At 37.0% G+C, this 16,338-nt stretch overlaps 2 protein-coding genes across 2 annotated transcripts; both read right to left on the bottom strand.

The window, feature by feature from the left end:
- Window positions 1-4,229: 4,229 nt before the first annotated feature.
- LOC127790450 (uncharacterized) lies at window positions 4,230-6,153 on the bottom strand. The gene is made up of 5 exons (XM_052319973.1): window positions 5,989-6,153; window positions 5,820-5,903; window positions 5,479-5,715; window positions 5,214-5,364; window positions 4,230-4,981 (listed from the first exon to the last, which is right to left on the bottom strand). The coding sequence occupies exons 2-5, from the start codon at window positions 5,871-5,873 to the stop codon at window positions 4,464-4,466; spliced, it is 960 nt and encodes a 319-aa protein (XP_052175933.1). The 5' UTR covers window positions 5,874-5,903; window positions 5,989-6,153; the 3' UTR covers window positions 4,230-4,463.
- A 2,206-nt stretch (window positions 6,154-8,359) lies between these two features.
- On the bottom strand, window positions 8,360-11,164 carry LOC127790909 (pollen receptor-like kinase 1). Its single transcript, XM_052320640.1, has 3 exons — window positions 10,189-11,164; window positions 9,141-9,788; window positions 8,360-8,934 (listed from the first exon to the last, which is right to left on the bottom strand). The coding sequence occupies exons 1-3, from the start codon at window positions 11,162-11,164 to the stop codon at window positions 8,360-8,362; spliced, it is 2,199 nt and encodes a 732-aa protein (XP_052176600.1).
- Between the last annotated feature and the right edge of the window lie 5,174 nt (window positions 11,165-16,338).

Below are 16,338 nucleotides of genomic sequence, written 5' to 3'. Positions count from 1 at the left end.
TAACTTTTCTGACAATTTAACTTTTCACCTCATTTGCCAACATTTGTATCAATTCATTCTGAATTTTAGGGCCTAGATATGTATAATAAGTCTCGCGTACTTAAATATACCAAATGTGTTCTTTCATAATCGGATCAAATTTAGCAATCATTTGAAAAAAAAAAAGAACATTGTTTTCCACATAAACCTTCTCACAATCTCCTCGAAATGCCAAGTTATTTTTTGCCAATATTTGAACAACAACTCTTATTCTTTTCAACACTTATCTCCAATGTTCTCTTTCTTTATTGATTTCAATCTGCATACTTTGATTAATTGTTTTATTTTTTCATAGTTTTGTTTCTAATTCAATCCAACTAGTCATGACATCAACGTGATCATCTTTATATTCATTCAATTCATCAATCTTTTTACATTGTTCATTGACATTGTCATTCTAAATTTCTTGTTCCTCTACCAAAGTTTCATCCAAGTTTTCAATTATTTATTCCCTCTTTGTTATTTTATTGCTATTAAAGTATTTATTTCTTTTGTTCTTTTTTTTTTTATCTATTCCCTCTCTAGGGGAAGGGAAAAAGGTGGGGAGATTCCCGCCTCTTAAATTTTTTTATATTTAATATTAAATAAAAATAATATAATTTATTAAAATAACAATAATTATTATTATTTAATTGATAAAAATAATATAATTTAAAATTATAATAGCAGATAAAATAATTTAAATTATGATAATTATTAAATAATTTAAATAATCATTTAAAATGTCATAAAAAATAATTTAAATCATTACATTTCAAATTAATATTCATTTAAAAATATCATTATATGATAAATCTAATAATTATAATAAATTCATTTGATATATTGGATTAGTTATTATTAGTTTGTTACATCAAATAATTAATTTTTTTTATGAATAATATTTACATTAAATGAAGATCAACAAAACTAATTTATTTCTAATAAAAAGAGGTCAAACGATGATTAACAAAACAACGAACCGACGCATGAATATGAGCATTTAGAGAGTTTAGAAATAATTTTCATAATACTTCCATAAAAAATAAGGAGACATTTCGTGAATTTATTTTAAAAATAATTTATTTATAATAAAAATTGCATGTTCGAGTTAAGTTTTAAAAATCATTATTATATGTTGAATTTACACAATTATTGTTAAGATATAATAATGATTTTTTTAATTCGAGATAATGTTTCAATCAAGATACAAGAGAGTTATCTCTTAGCGTCTCCAAAAGGCTTTCAAAGAAAAAAATAAGTTTAGGACTCGAATTAGATCACTTGTAAATTTTTTGATGCATAACTCAGTTTTTGTGTTCAAAGTTAAATTATAATTTCACTAAAATTATGACATATATTAACTTAGCATTAAGTTCTTTTATTTATAGAGAGCAAGAGACCGACAAGGTAACCCCTAGACTCCTTTATAATATAATCCCTCGATATTATTTCAGTTTTGATATTTCTAAAATTTAGAATAATTAAAACTAAAAAAATATTATTGTTTTTAAATTTTTTATTTATTTTGTAAATGTAGTGTTTGTTTACATTTTGTACACATTTAGAATTTAACAATATTATGATTTTTAAAATTAATATATTTATTTAAAGTACAAATTTTAAATTTTATAAATTATTTTTTTTATATTCATCACATTTTTAAATGTATATTTAATTTTTTAAATATATTTATACATTAATATATTTCATTTTTATATAATTTAAATATTTAGATATTAAATATTCCTCTCAAATTTAAATGTTTATAAATTAATTAACTAAAAAATAAAAGAAAAATTGAATTTTGCGATGGATTGTCTAAATCCGTCGCTAAAATAGTAATGAATTATCCAAATCAGTCGCTAAAAGTAATATTGTAATTTTAAATTATTTTTGTTATTTAAATAAATATTAAAATTAATTTTTTTAATTTCAATTTAGTGACAAAATAATATTTACGTTGCTGAATTTAGTGATGAAATCGTGTTTCCATCGCCAAATTTTAATAAATAAAAAAATTAAATTAAATTTTAATTTAGCAATGAAAATAGTTTTTCATCGTTAACCGGAGCGACGGAATGAGTTTTCCCTCACTAAAATTAACGATGGAAATAACAAATTCTGTCGCTAAATTAAAAATGTAATTTTACTTTTTTTTCTTATTAAAATTTAGCTAGTGAAGCACTTTTTTGTTGCTAAATTCAGCGACGAAAATTTTAATTCATCGCTACAAAATTAAGAATTTTTGAGTTTTTATTTTTTTAATTAGTTTAGCAACAGAGTAATTTTTCGTTACTAATTTGTATCACTAATTTTATAAAAAAAATTTCTCCTATTCTGTTGTTGTTCTGTCGCAAAATAGCAACATACATATCCGTCGTTAAAAATAGCAACATACATAACCGTAGCGACGGAATGAGTTTTCCCTCACTAAAATTAACGACGGAATTAACAAATTCTGTCGCTAAATTAAAAAGTAATTTTACTTTTTTTTTTTCTTATTAAAATTTAGCGAGTGAAGCACTTTTTTGTCGCTAAATTCAGCGATGAAAATGTTAATTCATCGCTAAAAAATTAAGAATTTTTGAGTTTTTATTTTTTTAATTAGTTTAGCGACAGAGTAATTTTTCGTTACTAATTTGTATCACTAATTTTATAATTTTTTTTCTCTTATTTTGTTGCTGTTCCATCGCAAAATAGCAGCATACATATCCGTCGTTAAAAATTCATTATTAAATGTCGATTTTCTTATAATAAGACATATATTTAGAAAATATAATTTGCAATTATTGCTCAACAAAAAGAAAAAAAAGTTATGACAATACACGATATGCTTAATAATAATAATATTAAATTCTAAAAATTGTAAAAAAAGTATAAAAAATTCATCAATAATCCCACAGAGAAGAAAAATTCACAAATTCAAAAAACACATCAATAACAAAAGGAAGTTGGATGTGATGCAAGCCATGTTGGATGTGACGCAAAAAAGATGGCAGATTGCTGTATTTGATAAATAGTCCATGTCTAGCAAAAAGAAAAAAAAGTAAAAAATGAAAAGAGGAAACAGAATATTCCACAGGCTGCGGAATGGCAGAATCATCATCAATATTGCCAACACCTTCCCTACCAATTAAGATAAAGGGTGTTGGCGGTTCCATCTGATCGATTTTAAGTTAATTTAATGCGTTAAATTGTAAATTTAATTTTTTTATCAAATTAAACTTGTTTGATTTGCTGTAGAAAATCGAACGAATCGAATCGAATTGCACTACATTTTGTGGTTCGATTTTCACAATTTCAGAATATTATATATATATATTTTAAAATTATATATTATCTATGTGGGCAGTTACGTCGGTTTGTCAAATCACGAATTGTGTAATTTGACAGTTTTCTAAATCAAACTGGATCGTTAGTTAAAAAACATTAGTCGGTTCGATTTGACTGGAAACCGCAATCTAACGACTTTTTTGAACACTCCTAAATTGAGGTAATAATAGCGCTCGGGTAGAGGTCAAATAATTAAACAATAATAAGTTGAGATTTACACTAATAAGTCGTGAGTTCGAATTCTTTGCTTTATGCAATAAAGTAAAGCTTTCACTTGTAATTTATTTTCTTTGTTGAAATTGAAGACACAAGCGACAAAAACTGCACAAGAGCAGTAATCTCAAGAAAATATAGATAATAATATATATATAAAAAAAATTGCCACTGTTGCATGTTAAGCATTCATATGACTTGGTGTTAATAATTAAATTTGGAATTACAGCATTCTAAAGTAGATCAGTATAAATATTTAAAGTATTATTTAAAAAAAATATTTGAAATACTTATATGTATTTGCCCAATAATAGAAAATATGACAAAAATATATAATAATAAAACATAAATTCTCTCTTTTTTGATAAACGTCACTGATAAACACCATAGACCACTGTGGCTGATGATTTCGACAATAAGAGACAACCACCCGACACCCTTATTCTCATCAATCAATATACTAAAAAATTAACAAGATTTAACAACTGAATCTCTATAGATCTAAATTTAAATTTTCGGCCTAACTCAAATTGCACATATATATATAAATATCATAATCTGTGCTAAAAATAATTGTTGATAAAACTAAAAATTTATCTTCTTGTAAATCGAGACTATTTTTAAGGTAAAAATACGATCGAATTTAACATAAGACGGTTAGATTTCACAAAATCAATAATTTACGGAAGTGTTCTTTTGAGAGACTGAAAGAGGGAGAGAGAGATTGCTAGAGAGATGTTAGGGTTCCGCAGATTTTTTTTTTTTTAAGAGATTTTATATAGGGGCAAAATGATCACTTTAACACAGAGGTGGTCTCCCAGATTTATAGGCTTCCTAAATTGACAGAATTTTGGGCCCATCCGCCTCTTGGGCCTCATTGTAAGTCCGGGCCTGGTTCAAACCCAGGTACCTTTGAGAAGCGGCGCAGTAGAGGCTGTCTCCCCAAAAGTCTTGAGCAAGTCGGAGCACGACTCCTCCCCCTCGCATTCCGTCTTCAGATCCAACCCCAGCTCCTCCTCTATGTCCTCCGCCGCCGATATCAGCAAGAACTCGCACCCCTCGTAGTTCAGAAAGTCCGGGGGGTCGGCCGGCTGGAATCGCTTGTGCCCGAATTGCCCTTGCAGATGCGCCGGGAAGGCAGCTTTGCGCTTGTTCTGGAGTCCCCTGAACTGGGAGGATCCCTGCTGATCGGGATCCGGGTTCTTTATTTGGATCAGGAACGAGCCTTCGCGCTCGATGTTCAGGGTCCGCTGGGCCTCCTCCGCCTCCTCTTCCGGTGGGAACTCCAGCTTGTAGATCAGATGGGTGTGCGTTCGCTTGCGGCTCTCGTGCCTTAGGATGCGGTAGACCCCTTCGCCGAGCGCCCTGGCCGGAGAGTTCCGCCGATGTCCTCTGGTTGAAGTCTCATACTCCTCTGCACGCGCATATCCCACACGTTAATGCATGTTCTTCAACATATATGTATGTTGCTCCCCTCCCCTTTACACGTTACAGTAACTTAATACCACCTCTTTTCCATATGTTCTGTTTGGAAAATATTACTTGACGTTGACTAAATTTTTCTATACACATATCCTAACACACAAGTTATTCATTCCAAAACCAACAAAACAGAGAATAGGGTAAAGCAAGGCATCTCCACAAACCTCCCTTGAGAGCAGTCTTGACATCTTCAATCCTTGTGGTGACCATCTCCACAAAGCCCCAGTACGGCCGACTTTTCTCGCTGGGATCCGGAAGGCTTTTCCTCCCCATAACGATGAACCGGAGCAAAGCCTGCTTCTCAATGTCCACCTCCTACAAAATCAAACTCAAATTACCCAAAATTAATCAACTGGCAGAAGAGAATCAATAACTCTGTAAAGCAAGGCATTCCAATTCAACGATCGGAGAAGACGACCGAGAGATGACCTCTGCGCCGTGCCCGCCTTCGGTACTGGTAGAATCTTTTGCCTGCTTGTTATCATCGCCGTCGTTATTGGACTTGGACTGGCCTTCCTTGCCGGAGCGAGGATCCTGCTTCTCTTCGACGGCCCTCTCGCCGGACTCCGGCCTCAGAACTATGTAGAGGCGTTGCACGTCGTCCGGGCCGTGCGCCTCTTCTTTGGCCACTTTCGGCCTATAGAAGAAGAATATTTCCCCTCGTTCCTGCAGCATCCACATTTCACAATTATCAGAAGCCCCTAGTTTTCAATGGAAAGTTGGATGAGGGTTAATGGAGGGCGTCGAGTGGGGTATATCTGGAGAGAGACCTGAATCTCAACTTTGGGTTCGCTTCTGGTCTTGATTTCCTGGCCTTGTCCCATTCCGGAAAGGGGAATTGGATCTTTTTTAATCTGTGGTACAGTGAAGAGACAGAGAGAGATTAGAAAGATGTAAAGAAGAAAAAGAGAGAGAACATAAGTGATTGTTGGATCGTACAATTGACAATGCCTTTCTTTAAGGAAATCCGTGAGTTTGCCCACTCTTCCAGTCTCACTTTGCTTTAGTCTTCTCCGGCGACGGAAGGAGTTACGATGATGATGATTTTACAGAAATATGTTTCCGGGTAGAGAGGAAGTTGGCGGAGCGGTGCTTCGGACACGTATCCAGCGAGGGAACCTCTCCTTCGACACGTGTCATTTTCAGGTAGAAACTTCCAATTGAATATCCAAAAACTAACGGATAGGGTTGGGAAGGTTCTCAAACTTTTGCGATATTGTAAAAGTTTGATTGATTTCTTAAATATATTAAAATTACGTATTAAATCTAATTAATTAAATTATTACTAACGCTTAATTGATTTTGAGAAATTCAATAAATTCTCTAAAAATGATGCTTGGATTGGTGTGACTCTAAATAATAACTGTGCATATATTTATTTATAATAATTAGTTTTATATAATATTATTTTTTATTAAAGGAGTGTCCAAAATTTAATGAAAATAACTTACACCCTATGCCACACAAACGTTGTTATTAACGTTATATAAAATAGAATAATTTAATGTACAAATAACAAAATTAATTGATTCAAAAAGTGATTAAATCTAATTTCTAGTCTTGATTTTATCATTAATTAGACTTTTTTCTGCATGAAAATAGACAATATATTAATTGTTATGTAAAGTACTCAAAACAAGAGAAAGTGGGGAAGATAAGACAGAGAAGAAGCATTTCCAAGTCAGCATAAGACACATTTGTGAATCTAAACTTGGGGCTCTTAATCATTTATGTCCCTAAACTTTCAGGCGACTTGGGTACCTCAAGTTCTAAATTAAAACATATTATATATTTGCAGTCTGAATTTTGAATTTATTATGTATCTCATTATCCAGCTAGCAATGTGAAATTACCAGTTGAGGAGGGTGAGTGACTAATTTTGACACCGGCATAGGGAGGCGGGCAGAGGTCAGCTAGCGACCACTGTCATATACGTCACCGTTGACCACTGTTCAATCAACGATTAACGTTGAACAACGATTGACGATGAACGATGGTGGTGTACGCAATCTCTGTTTGTCGGTGGTTGCATACGCTGTTCATAGTACGCCGTTCATCGTCAATCGTTGAACGATCGTTCACAGAACATTGTTCGCCAGCATCCACTGTCGTAGACGCCACCATCGACTTGGGTCCTTGCTCGACTGACTGCCATCGTCGACCACTTGACACTCCTACATCGCGACCACTATCATAGGCTGACCACTCGACGCTTCCCCTTACATCGTGACCATCAGCCTTTTTCTTCGCTTTGTTGCAACTGACCCTGCCTCATCGTCGATCTGTTTTGGTCAGTTGCTAGCTGCCATCGATGACCCCCTCCCTCTCTAGCGGCCCACTGACAATGCATGTGTATCTCATGCTCACACATTTCGATTTTGAGTTGTGAGATAAAATCAAAATTAAAACTCGAGGATCGAGCTATTTGTACAGAAGGAGTTTACAAAACCCTTTTACAGGTGTGATATATCGCGATTTGTTCACCCCTTTCTATCTTTCTCTCATTTCTCCCTGCTCGCCTGCAACCTCACCATCGCCTCTCCTCGCCTTCTTCTCTTACCGCCTCGTCTCTGCGCCTCCCTTCCTCGCTGCCTCTCATCGCCTCGCCTCTGCACCTTGCCGTCTTGCCTCTGCGCCTTGCCGCCTCGCCTCTGCCACTGCAACCTCTAACAACCAACGATCACCCAAATCAACCGAGGTGCAATGGGCGGTAGCAGTTGGCAAGTGGTTAGGGCGAGGGTGACACGGGCGAGAGAGAGACGGAGGAGAGAGAAATAGTGTGTGTATGTTTTTGGGTCATATCATAAGGTAATTTTGTCATTTTATTTTTTCGTAAAGTTTTTGTATATCTCTTTCTATACAAATAGCTTTATCTAAAACTCGAAGGGCATGAGAGATGGCCTCAAAGTTTAGAGTCACAAATGATTAAAAGTCCCAACTTCAAGGGCAAAAATGTGCCTTATACCTTCTAAGTCTAACTGCATATACATATATGTGTGTATATGTGCATATGATAATAATATATACATAAGTCGTTACCTAACTTAACTGTCTCAGATGGTTATAAATGAAACAAAAATGGGAAAGCACAAACAGCAAGACCAACTTTTCCTGCTTTTATAGAACATTTTCCACCCTGAGCATCATCATCATGAACATCACAATCAAGCTGTAGCAACAGATCAATCGCTTTTTTTTTCCCCTTAATTTCCTGAGAAAAAGGAAAGAAAATTCTTTAAAAATATCACGAGCTACATAAAAACCAGCCATCTAGACTCATCATCATCATCGGCAGCCCCCATAAATTCATTCAACTCATCTCCTTCACCTCTTCAATCTTCTCCACCACCTGCTTCAGATCCCACCTCTTCGCCACATCCTCCTCGCAGCAAGCCATTCCGATCTCGAACAGCTTCATCATCTCCGCCTCGCTGCTCGACGGCCGTGCCATCCCCTTGTCGAAGAGCTGCGCGGCGTTCTGGCGCTCTCTGGCAATGGAGTCGACCCAGCTCGCCAGGTTGGCCCCGATATTGGCTGTGCCTTGGGCGAGATAGTAGGACGGAAACTTGCCGGTGAGGATCTCGAGGATGACGATGCCGAGGCTCCAGACGTCGGTCTTCTTGGTGGTCCGGCCGTTCCGGGTGTACTCCGGCGACCGGTAGGCCACCATGATCTGTTGGGCGTGCTCGAGGTTGACGACGGGAACCAGAGTGTAGTCCATCATGAGGGGATCGAAGGATTCGTTGAGAAGAACGTTGGAGGATTTGAGGTGGCCGTGGGGGACGATGAGGCTGGCCAGCTCGCTGTGGAGGTAGAGCAACCCGCTCGCCACTCCTTTCACTATTTTCAGCCGCCGCCGCCAGTCGAGCCCCGGCTTGTGGTTTCCTGAAATAACCACAACATTCACGTAGGGCTCTTTTTAAAATCTAGATTCAACCGATACAACCCAAATTTAATTTGGCTGAGTTTTGTTTTATGATGAATTAAGTTGGTTTAAATCTAATCGTAATTAAGTCCAAAAGAGCACAAATATGACTGACACAGTGACACATGCATGCATCATGATCCTTGTATAAAACTGGGATTCTTACCATGAAGGTGACTGGCCAAGCTGCCATTGTGCACAAAGTCAAAAACCAGGAGCTTTTCCTCTTTCCTGTAATAGTAAGCCACAAGCGGCAGCAAGTTGGGGTGGCTCAGTCGGCCCAGCCGCCGCATGTGCTCATGAAACTCCTCCCTCCCGACGTTGTTCATGTGCTTGAACCTCTTCACCACCATCACCTGCCGGTCCACCAGCGCCGCCTTGTACGACGACCCGAAGTTGCCGCTGCCCAGCACCTCCGCCGACGCCCTCAGCAAGTCCTGCAGGTCGAACCTCGGCCTGTCCTCCCTCACGAACAGCAGCTTGTTGCTGCTGTTGCCACTCGCCGCCAGCTCCGCCTTCCTCGAGTTCCTCCGAGTCAGAGACGCCTGCCGCTCTCCTCCGCTGGGCTTCTGTATCGTGCCTGCCGCCGCCACGATGGCGCCGCTCCGGCTGGCATCGTTGTAGGCGGAGTTGGCGCGGCCGAGCTGCGGCGTTTGGGATTTCCTTTGGAGGCGGAAGACGAGGAAGAGGGCGAGGATCGCCACCAGAAGGAGCAGGAGACAGACCACCAACATGGCTATTTTCAGCAGCGATGGCCGGCTCCCCGGCGGCCTACAGGAGACGTCCAGAGGCTTCCCGCAGAGATCTTTGTTGGCTGCTCAAATTGCAAGAAACAAAGGAAAAATAAAACCCAATAATCAACTAGTATCCAACCGAAACTTAAAAAAGGATAAATTTCACTGAATCACGATGTGTATTTCAGGTTTCAAGAATTACATTGATTTTTCTCATCAAAGTATCCCGTGTACCAAAACTTCATAATATGGGCTAATTTGATAATATAATTTCCAACTAGTAAAGGTACATATATAGTAGTTTGACTTGTTTGACTTAAAATATTTCTAAATTTTTGTTATTTATTTTCTTTAAACTCAAACACCGTACCTTTCCTTGTCTCAGGGTGAAAAAATGTAAATTTTCTTGCAAATGACTCAAATTCTAAACAGTAGGAGGTATGTGTGTGCGTGTGTGTGGGTTGGGGAAGAAGTAGTTACGTAAAAACGAGGTGGGGCTGAAGCTACTAAGACGAGAGGGGATTGGACCCTCCAATTGATTGTTGGACGCATTGAAAACATTGAGATCTTTCTGCTGAAAGTTCGGGATTTTGCCGGAAAACTGGTTGCCGTCTAGCCACAGCTCCAGAAGCCTCGGCGCCCGCGTGAGCGAGCTCGGAATGGACCCCGAGAACTGATTGTTCGACAAGTGCAACTTCTTCAACGACATCATGCCGGAGAATGCGTCGTCGGGAATCTCGCCGGAGAACTGGTTGTCGGACAAGAAGAGAGACTTCAGGTAGCCAAGCTTCTTGAAGGGGGGAATGGGCCCCTCCAGCTTGTTCCGCATGAAGCTGAGCGCCCGGAGGTACGGCATGGGGAGAAGCGCGTCGATGTCTATGTCGCCGGAGAGGTTCATGTTCTCCAGCTGCAGGCCCCAGACCTTGCCGCTGACGCAGATGACGCCGACCCAGTTGGCGTAGTCGCCGTGGCACGGCGCCCCGTTCGGCGTCCAGCTGGCCAGCATATCGCTGGGGATGGAGAGGCTGGTCTTAAACTTCAACAAGGCGTCGGTATCGGAAGGAGGGGCGCCGGCGGCCGGAGAAAAAAAAAAGAAGAAAAAGAAGAAGAGGAAGAATGGTGCGCGCACAGGTGGATGCGCGCCCATGGCCATGGCTGCTGGGTGGAAAACGTCGACGGCCAAATAGAATCGGAGACGCCGGTGCCGGGGGTGCTCCTCCCGAGAACGATGGAATAATGGCCGGAAAGTGATGGAAATGTGAATATTATTGAAGTTGACGGCATCTAGCCGGCTAGCTAGGCTTGTTTTTCTGATTTTCCTTTCTTCAATAAAATTTTTGTTAGTTTTGTTTTTCCCACCCAAGAATAGAATGGTGAAGAACGGGAGGCAGCCATGGCGTGCAGCTTGGAGGTGCAGTTTCCAAGAGGATAAGAGCTGCCAATGCCATGGAGACATCCATGCCTCGCCTCTTAATTTTTAGTACTTCCCTTCTCATTCCCTTCCTCTTTTTCCGCCACCTTAATTTTCCCAATTTGGCTATCACGTCACGTCTTTTTTTAAATTTTATAAGGACAATGCTAGATAAACAAACACTTTGATGACTTTATTGACATTCTCAAATCATCCTGATATTTTGGCCTCCAAATATCATGATAATTTGGAAATAAAATAATTTGAATCACCATCCACTTATTCCTCTCTCTTCAATTGTTCTCTTCTTTCTCTCTCCTCTAGAGATCTCTCTTTCTCTATCTCTCCACCACTTGAAAATCTTTGGCATGACGTTGTGGTGCTTCTATCGTCGATCCTCACCAACAAGGATCACCATCTTCACTTCCCTGTGCATCTCAACATTGTCGGCCTCTCATTCACCCACCCCTTCACCTACTATGTCTTTCTCACTTTGTTTCTCCATCACGTGTCCATCTCCGGCGTGATGTCGCAGTACTGCTGTCATCGATCCACTTTTTTCTCTCTCTCTTTCTCTCTTTTCCCTTTTTCTCTCTTTTTTTTTCCTCGTTTTTTCGGTGTTTGCTACGCTCCTTCTAGTCACTGTTTGCCTTCGCCGTTCCAACCCCCGTCGAGGCCTCCATATCTCTGTCTCTCTAGATCTTCTCATTTTCACCTGTGGCTTTTCCTCTCCTATTGCCCAATAAGTTCGACAACATGTATTTCCAGAACTTGCCAAAATGGCTAGGGCTCTCAGTGACGGATCGAGCCCTATTCTCGGGTTCGAGGACAAGGCATTATGTTGAGGAGTTCGTAGCCAATCAAAGCATGTTCTTTGAGGCATTTGGTTGAGCAATAGAGAAGATAAGCTTGTACGGGGTGAAGACTGGGCGAGCCGAAGAGATTAGTCGTAGGTGGATGCTACGGATTGAATATTTCAATGGTTGTATATATTTGGGTTGTTCTTCTTCTGTTGCTGCAGTTGTTGATGATGATGGATGATTCCTTTAAATCTTTGTTTGTTCTTTTTATTTTAAATGATGAGTTTATTCTATAAGTTGTATACAAAATCTCTATGAAAGTTAAAAATACTAAATTTTATCAAGATATATTCACTTATGGGAGTCATCTTAGTTTTCTGGGTATGTATGTGGCCACTAATTGCTTCATCAAGCTCTTCTTGCCCCACTTAATCACTCACTTTAATGATGGATTTGGTTATTGTATTAGTTAGAAAGGAGATTTGGTAATATGCAAATGTTGTTTATTATAACACTTACAGATTCGTTATGGGAGTGTGTGTTCGTGGAAACAACTTTGTGTTTAATGTCATAATTAATGTCGTTAAACACTGATATTATACAAACTACTTGTTTAATATCGTTGAATTTGTTGTTTCCGTTTTCGTTTGCAACTTCGGGTTAAATATACATATTTTTAAAATAGAAATATAGAATAAATATATTCTATCTAAATATAAATATATATACAATATATTTTTTAAATACAACTATAAATTAAAAGTATATTATACAAAAATTATCTAAGTCAAATTAAACTCATTTTAAAATTTTAAAACATTTTGGATGTTGAAACTTTTAAGAGCATAGTTTGCCTTATTATTTTTAAAAAATTATTTTATAGTTTCCTTTCACTTTTTAAGTTATGAAATGAAAAACAAACTATAAACTATAATATTATAATATTTATTTTTAATAAAAAGATATATTCATATATTCATCACAATATAATTATATTTCTTCTCTTTTATCATTTATACAAAAGATAAAATTTTATGTATTTTATAATTATCTTATGTATAAATAATTATATATATTTTTTATATTATTATTTATTTGTATTACTTAAATTAAAAAATAAAAAGTATGTAAAGTTATATTTAATATTTGGGTTTATATATATATATATATATGTTTTGATAATAGTAACAGCGACTAGAACAATGGAGGCGATCGACGATTGAGACGTCAACGATTGCTGCAACGGCTACAAACAACAGGAAACAACAAACGGAGATATGAGAGGAGAAGCTGTGGGTGAGAAAGAGAAGACCTAGAGAGAGAGAAATGAGATGAAAACGTTGATGGTGGCTAAAATGGCGAAAACAAACAATGATAGAGGTTGCAACAGAGGTGAACGGTGACAAGAACCGTTGATGGTACGTAGAGGCTTCAACGAGGCAAATGTGATGGAGGCGACAACAGATATGACTGCGTCGGAGGCGAATAACGACAGACGATAACCAGAAGAAGCGTAGCAAATGAGTGAGAGAAAGAGAGAGAGAGGGGAAGAAGTTGGGTAGCCAAAGATGGAGGACACAATGTGGTGGGGAGAGAGAGAGAGAAAGTAGGTGAGGAAGAAGAAGCTTTTACGCAGATATTCATTTTAAGCTAAAAAGTTAAAAGGTATATTTATAATTTAAACTAAGAGTTGTCCACCAAGTTGTTCTTATAGCATTGTTGTTTTTCTAAACACAAGGATCAACACATTTTCTCATGATCATACACAATGACTTTTATTTTGTTACCAACTCCTGCCCCCATCCACGTGGTTATGTGTTTTTTTAGCTAAACTAACAGCCGGAAGTTGATATTAATTAATAGAATATGTGCATGAGCCATCAAAGATTTATGTGGCAAATCGAGAGAAACCAATAAACTAGATAGATAGATAGATAGATAGTGTTACTTAGGCATATATATATATATAGTAAACTTGGATGACATTTAAATATTTGCATGCTAGCCACACTAGTATGTTAAATTTTACAACCTTGGAAAACAATCCTTCTATATGACACCTTTTGAAGTTCTGTATGATATGCATGGTAGGGTACCTAGCTAGCTAGACAAAAAAATTAAATTAAATGGGAAATAGAGGACACACATAGGCTTCACTAATTATCACAATATATAGCTTCAGACCCAAGGTTAATTAACACAAATGAGAGAACAAGAAGAAAAATAATTAGAACAAAGAAAGGAAAAACAAAATTTGGACCAAATTTTGTTTGAATGTAAAAACCCAAAATTTTAACCAAATATATATAAAAAAGAATATATTTATATATATGGATGGATATCTGCAATATATATAATTAGAAACATATAAATTAAGATAACAGATAATAAAATAATATTTTAACCTAAACCAAGTAGGAATAACTAGTTTTTATTAGTATTAGATATCATAGCTAGCTAGGGATGCAAATAGATAAATGATATAACTACACTTATTCAAATTTTAGATACAAACCTTATTAAGATCTATAGGATTAGAAGGCTAATAAATAATTAGAAGTATATCTATTCAGGTATTTATATATATATGTGTGTATACATCTTGTGATTTTGTTTATAAAGTGCTTTTCTAAAATATTCTTTATGCATATTGATTAAAAAAGAAAAATTAACTATATTAATAAGATTTGAGCTCATTATGATATCTAAATAATAATTAATTTTTCAAATAATTTTACTAATATACCAAACCTTGTTTTGTTTAAATTTTATCTAAAAAATTAAAAAATAAATCACACCCTGAATTTTATTAAAATATTTTATTTTTTTTACACATTCATAACATGGGCATGGGTCACCCCCTATAGTCTATATGTATATAAATAAACATGGATAGTGTCAACGTCGAGGAATATTCGATCAAGATTGGTGGGCTCGTACTGATCCAATAATCACAAATACGAGAGGATGAGAACAATAACACCATCAACAAACAATGTGCAAAAGTTTTTTACGCGGTTCTACCACAATGATGTCTAACTTCTGATCACAATGATGTTTCTACTACAACGATGTCTAGTCTGTGACCGTTCTCTGATCATTTTTGCAAAGTAACAATATGTATATTTTTTTTTATCTTCCTTGTACAATAGCTTTCTGATCCCCTATTTATAGTGTGAGATATTGGCAATTTACACAGTTTAAAGTAGTGGGGCCATATCGTGAGAGACAATATGTCATTATCTCCATAAAACAGGGAGTAAAAGTTCCGCACCATGTGGGGACTGACTTTCCACAGATAAGGATAGGTAGACATCAGATCCGGTTATTTTATCTCGTGGTCTTCTTTGCGAGCTGATGATGACACGATGTGTGTAATACCCCAAGAGCCCAGAGAATGGTAGTATATATCGAGAATAAGTAAGGAAGGAAATAAGACCAGTTAAATATCTTTTGGGCTGAATGCAAGTAAAGAACTCCCAAGTTAAGCGTGCTTAACATGGAGAAGTCCAAGGATGGGTGACCCTCCTGGGAAGTTCGCATAAGCCCATCAAGGTAAATTGTCCTAGACATTCCTATCGCTTGATGTGAGGTATTACAAAAATGTGTGTTAACATTTGACCCCATCTATGGGAACCCTTTGAGGAACCGCCCATCACCCCCCTGTACTAGGGGAGCCAAGGGGCCGATTGGCTCATAAGTGTGGTGGGGCTTTTGGCCGTTGAAGGGCAAGACCTAAGAGTTGACCTGTAGTTGTGGGTCCCATGATGATGACACGATGTGTGTAATATCCCAAGAGCCCAAAGAAGAGTAGTATATATTGAGAATAAGTAAGAAATGAAATAACATCAGTTGGATACCTTTTGGACTGAATTCAGGTAAAAAACTCTCAAGTGGACCTGGAGAAGCCCAAGGATAGATGACCCCCCCGGGAAGTTCGCATAGATCCATCAAGGTAAGTTGTCCCGAACCTTCCTATCGCTCGATGCGGGGTGTAATAAAAATGTGTGTCAACAGATAGATTTAAAAGATAATTTAAAACATAAAAAAAAATTAAATAGATATACAAAATTTGAAAAAAAAAAAAATATTAATGAGAAAAGATAAAGTCGCATCCATTTAAATTTTGAATACAAACTAATTCTCCCCTTCCTCACCCAAAAAAAAAAAAAAAAAAAAAAAACAAAGAGACTTATGGAACTGATGAGGGAATATTTACAGGGGAGCAATTTTACTGTACTACCCCTGGGAGGTTACCATTAACTTGGAGCCATGTGTGCCAGTAAAGGCCAATATGCGATCGCCACGTGTCAAATCTTAAGAGCTCCACTTATCCTTATAATCTTTATTATGATTTTGAACTGGCAAGAGATAAAGAGGAATATTCAGTCAACCAATAATATCTCTAAATATCCAAAG

Source organism: Diospyros lotus, chromosome 14, assembly GCF_014633365.1.
Source record: "Diospyros lotus cultivar Yz01 chromosome 14, ASM1463336v1, whole genome shotgun sequence".
In the NCBI taxonomy this organism is placed as follows: domain Eukaryota; kingdom Viridiplantae; phylum Streptophyta; class Magnoliopsida; order Ericales; family Ebenaceae; genus Diospyros; species Diospyros lotus.
Note: the sequence above shows the minus strand (reverse complement) of the source record. Positions and strands in the feature narration are given on the sequence as shown.

What these genes read in the sequence shown, in the direction of transcription:
- LOC127790450 (XM_052319973.1), bottom strand. Translation starts at nt 5,873, where the DNA reads ATGGGACAAGGCCAGGAAATCAAGACCAGAAGCGAACCCAAAGTTGAG. An exon ending in AACCCAAAGTTGAGATTCAG is followed by an intron (nt 5,716 to 5,819) that starts GTCTCTCTCCAG and finishes TGGATGCTGCAG; the next exon opens with GAACGAGGGGAAATATTCTT. An exon ending in AAGGCGGGCACGGCGCAGAG is followed by an intron (nt 5,365 to 5,478) that starts GTCATCTCTCGG and finishes TTGATTTTGTAG; the next exon opens with GAGGTGGACATTGAGAAGCA.
- LOC127790909 (XM_052320640.1), bottom strand. Translation starts at nt 11,164, where the DNA reads ATGTCTCCATGGCATTGGCAGCTCTTATCCTCTTGGAAACTGCACCTC. An exon ending in CAGCCCCACCTCGTTTTTAC is followed by an intron (nt 9,789 to 10,188) that starts GTAACTACTTCT and finishes CAATTTGAGCAG; the next exon opens with CCAACAAAGATCTCTGCGGG. An exon ending in CTTGGCCAGTCACCTTCATG is followed by an intron (nt 8,935 to 9,140) that starts GTAAGAATCCCA and finishes TGGTTATTTCAG; the next exon opens with GAAACCACAAGCCGGGGCTC.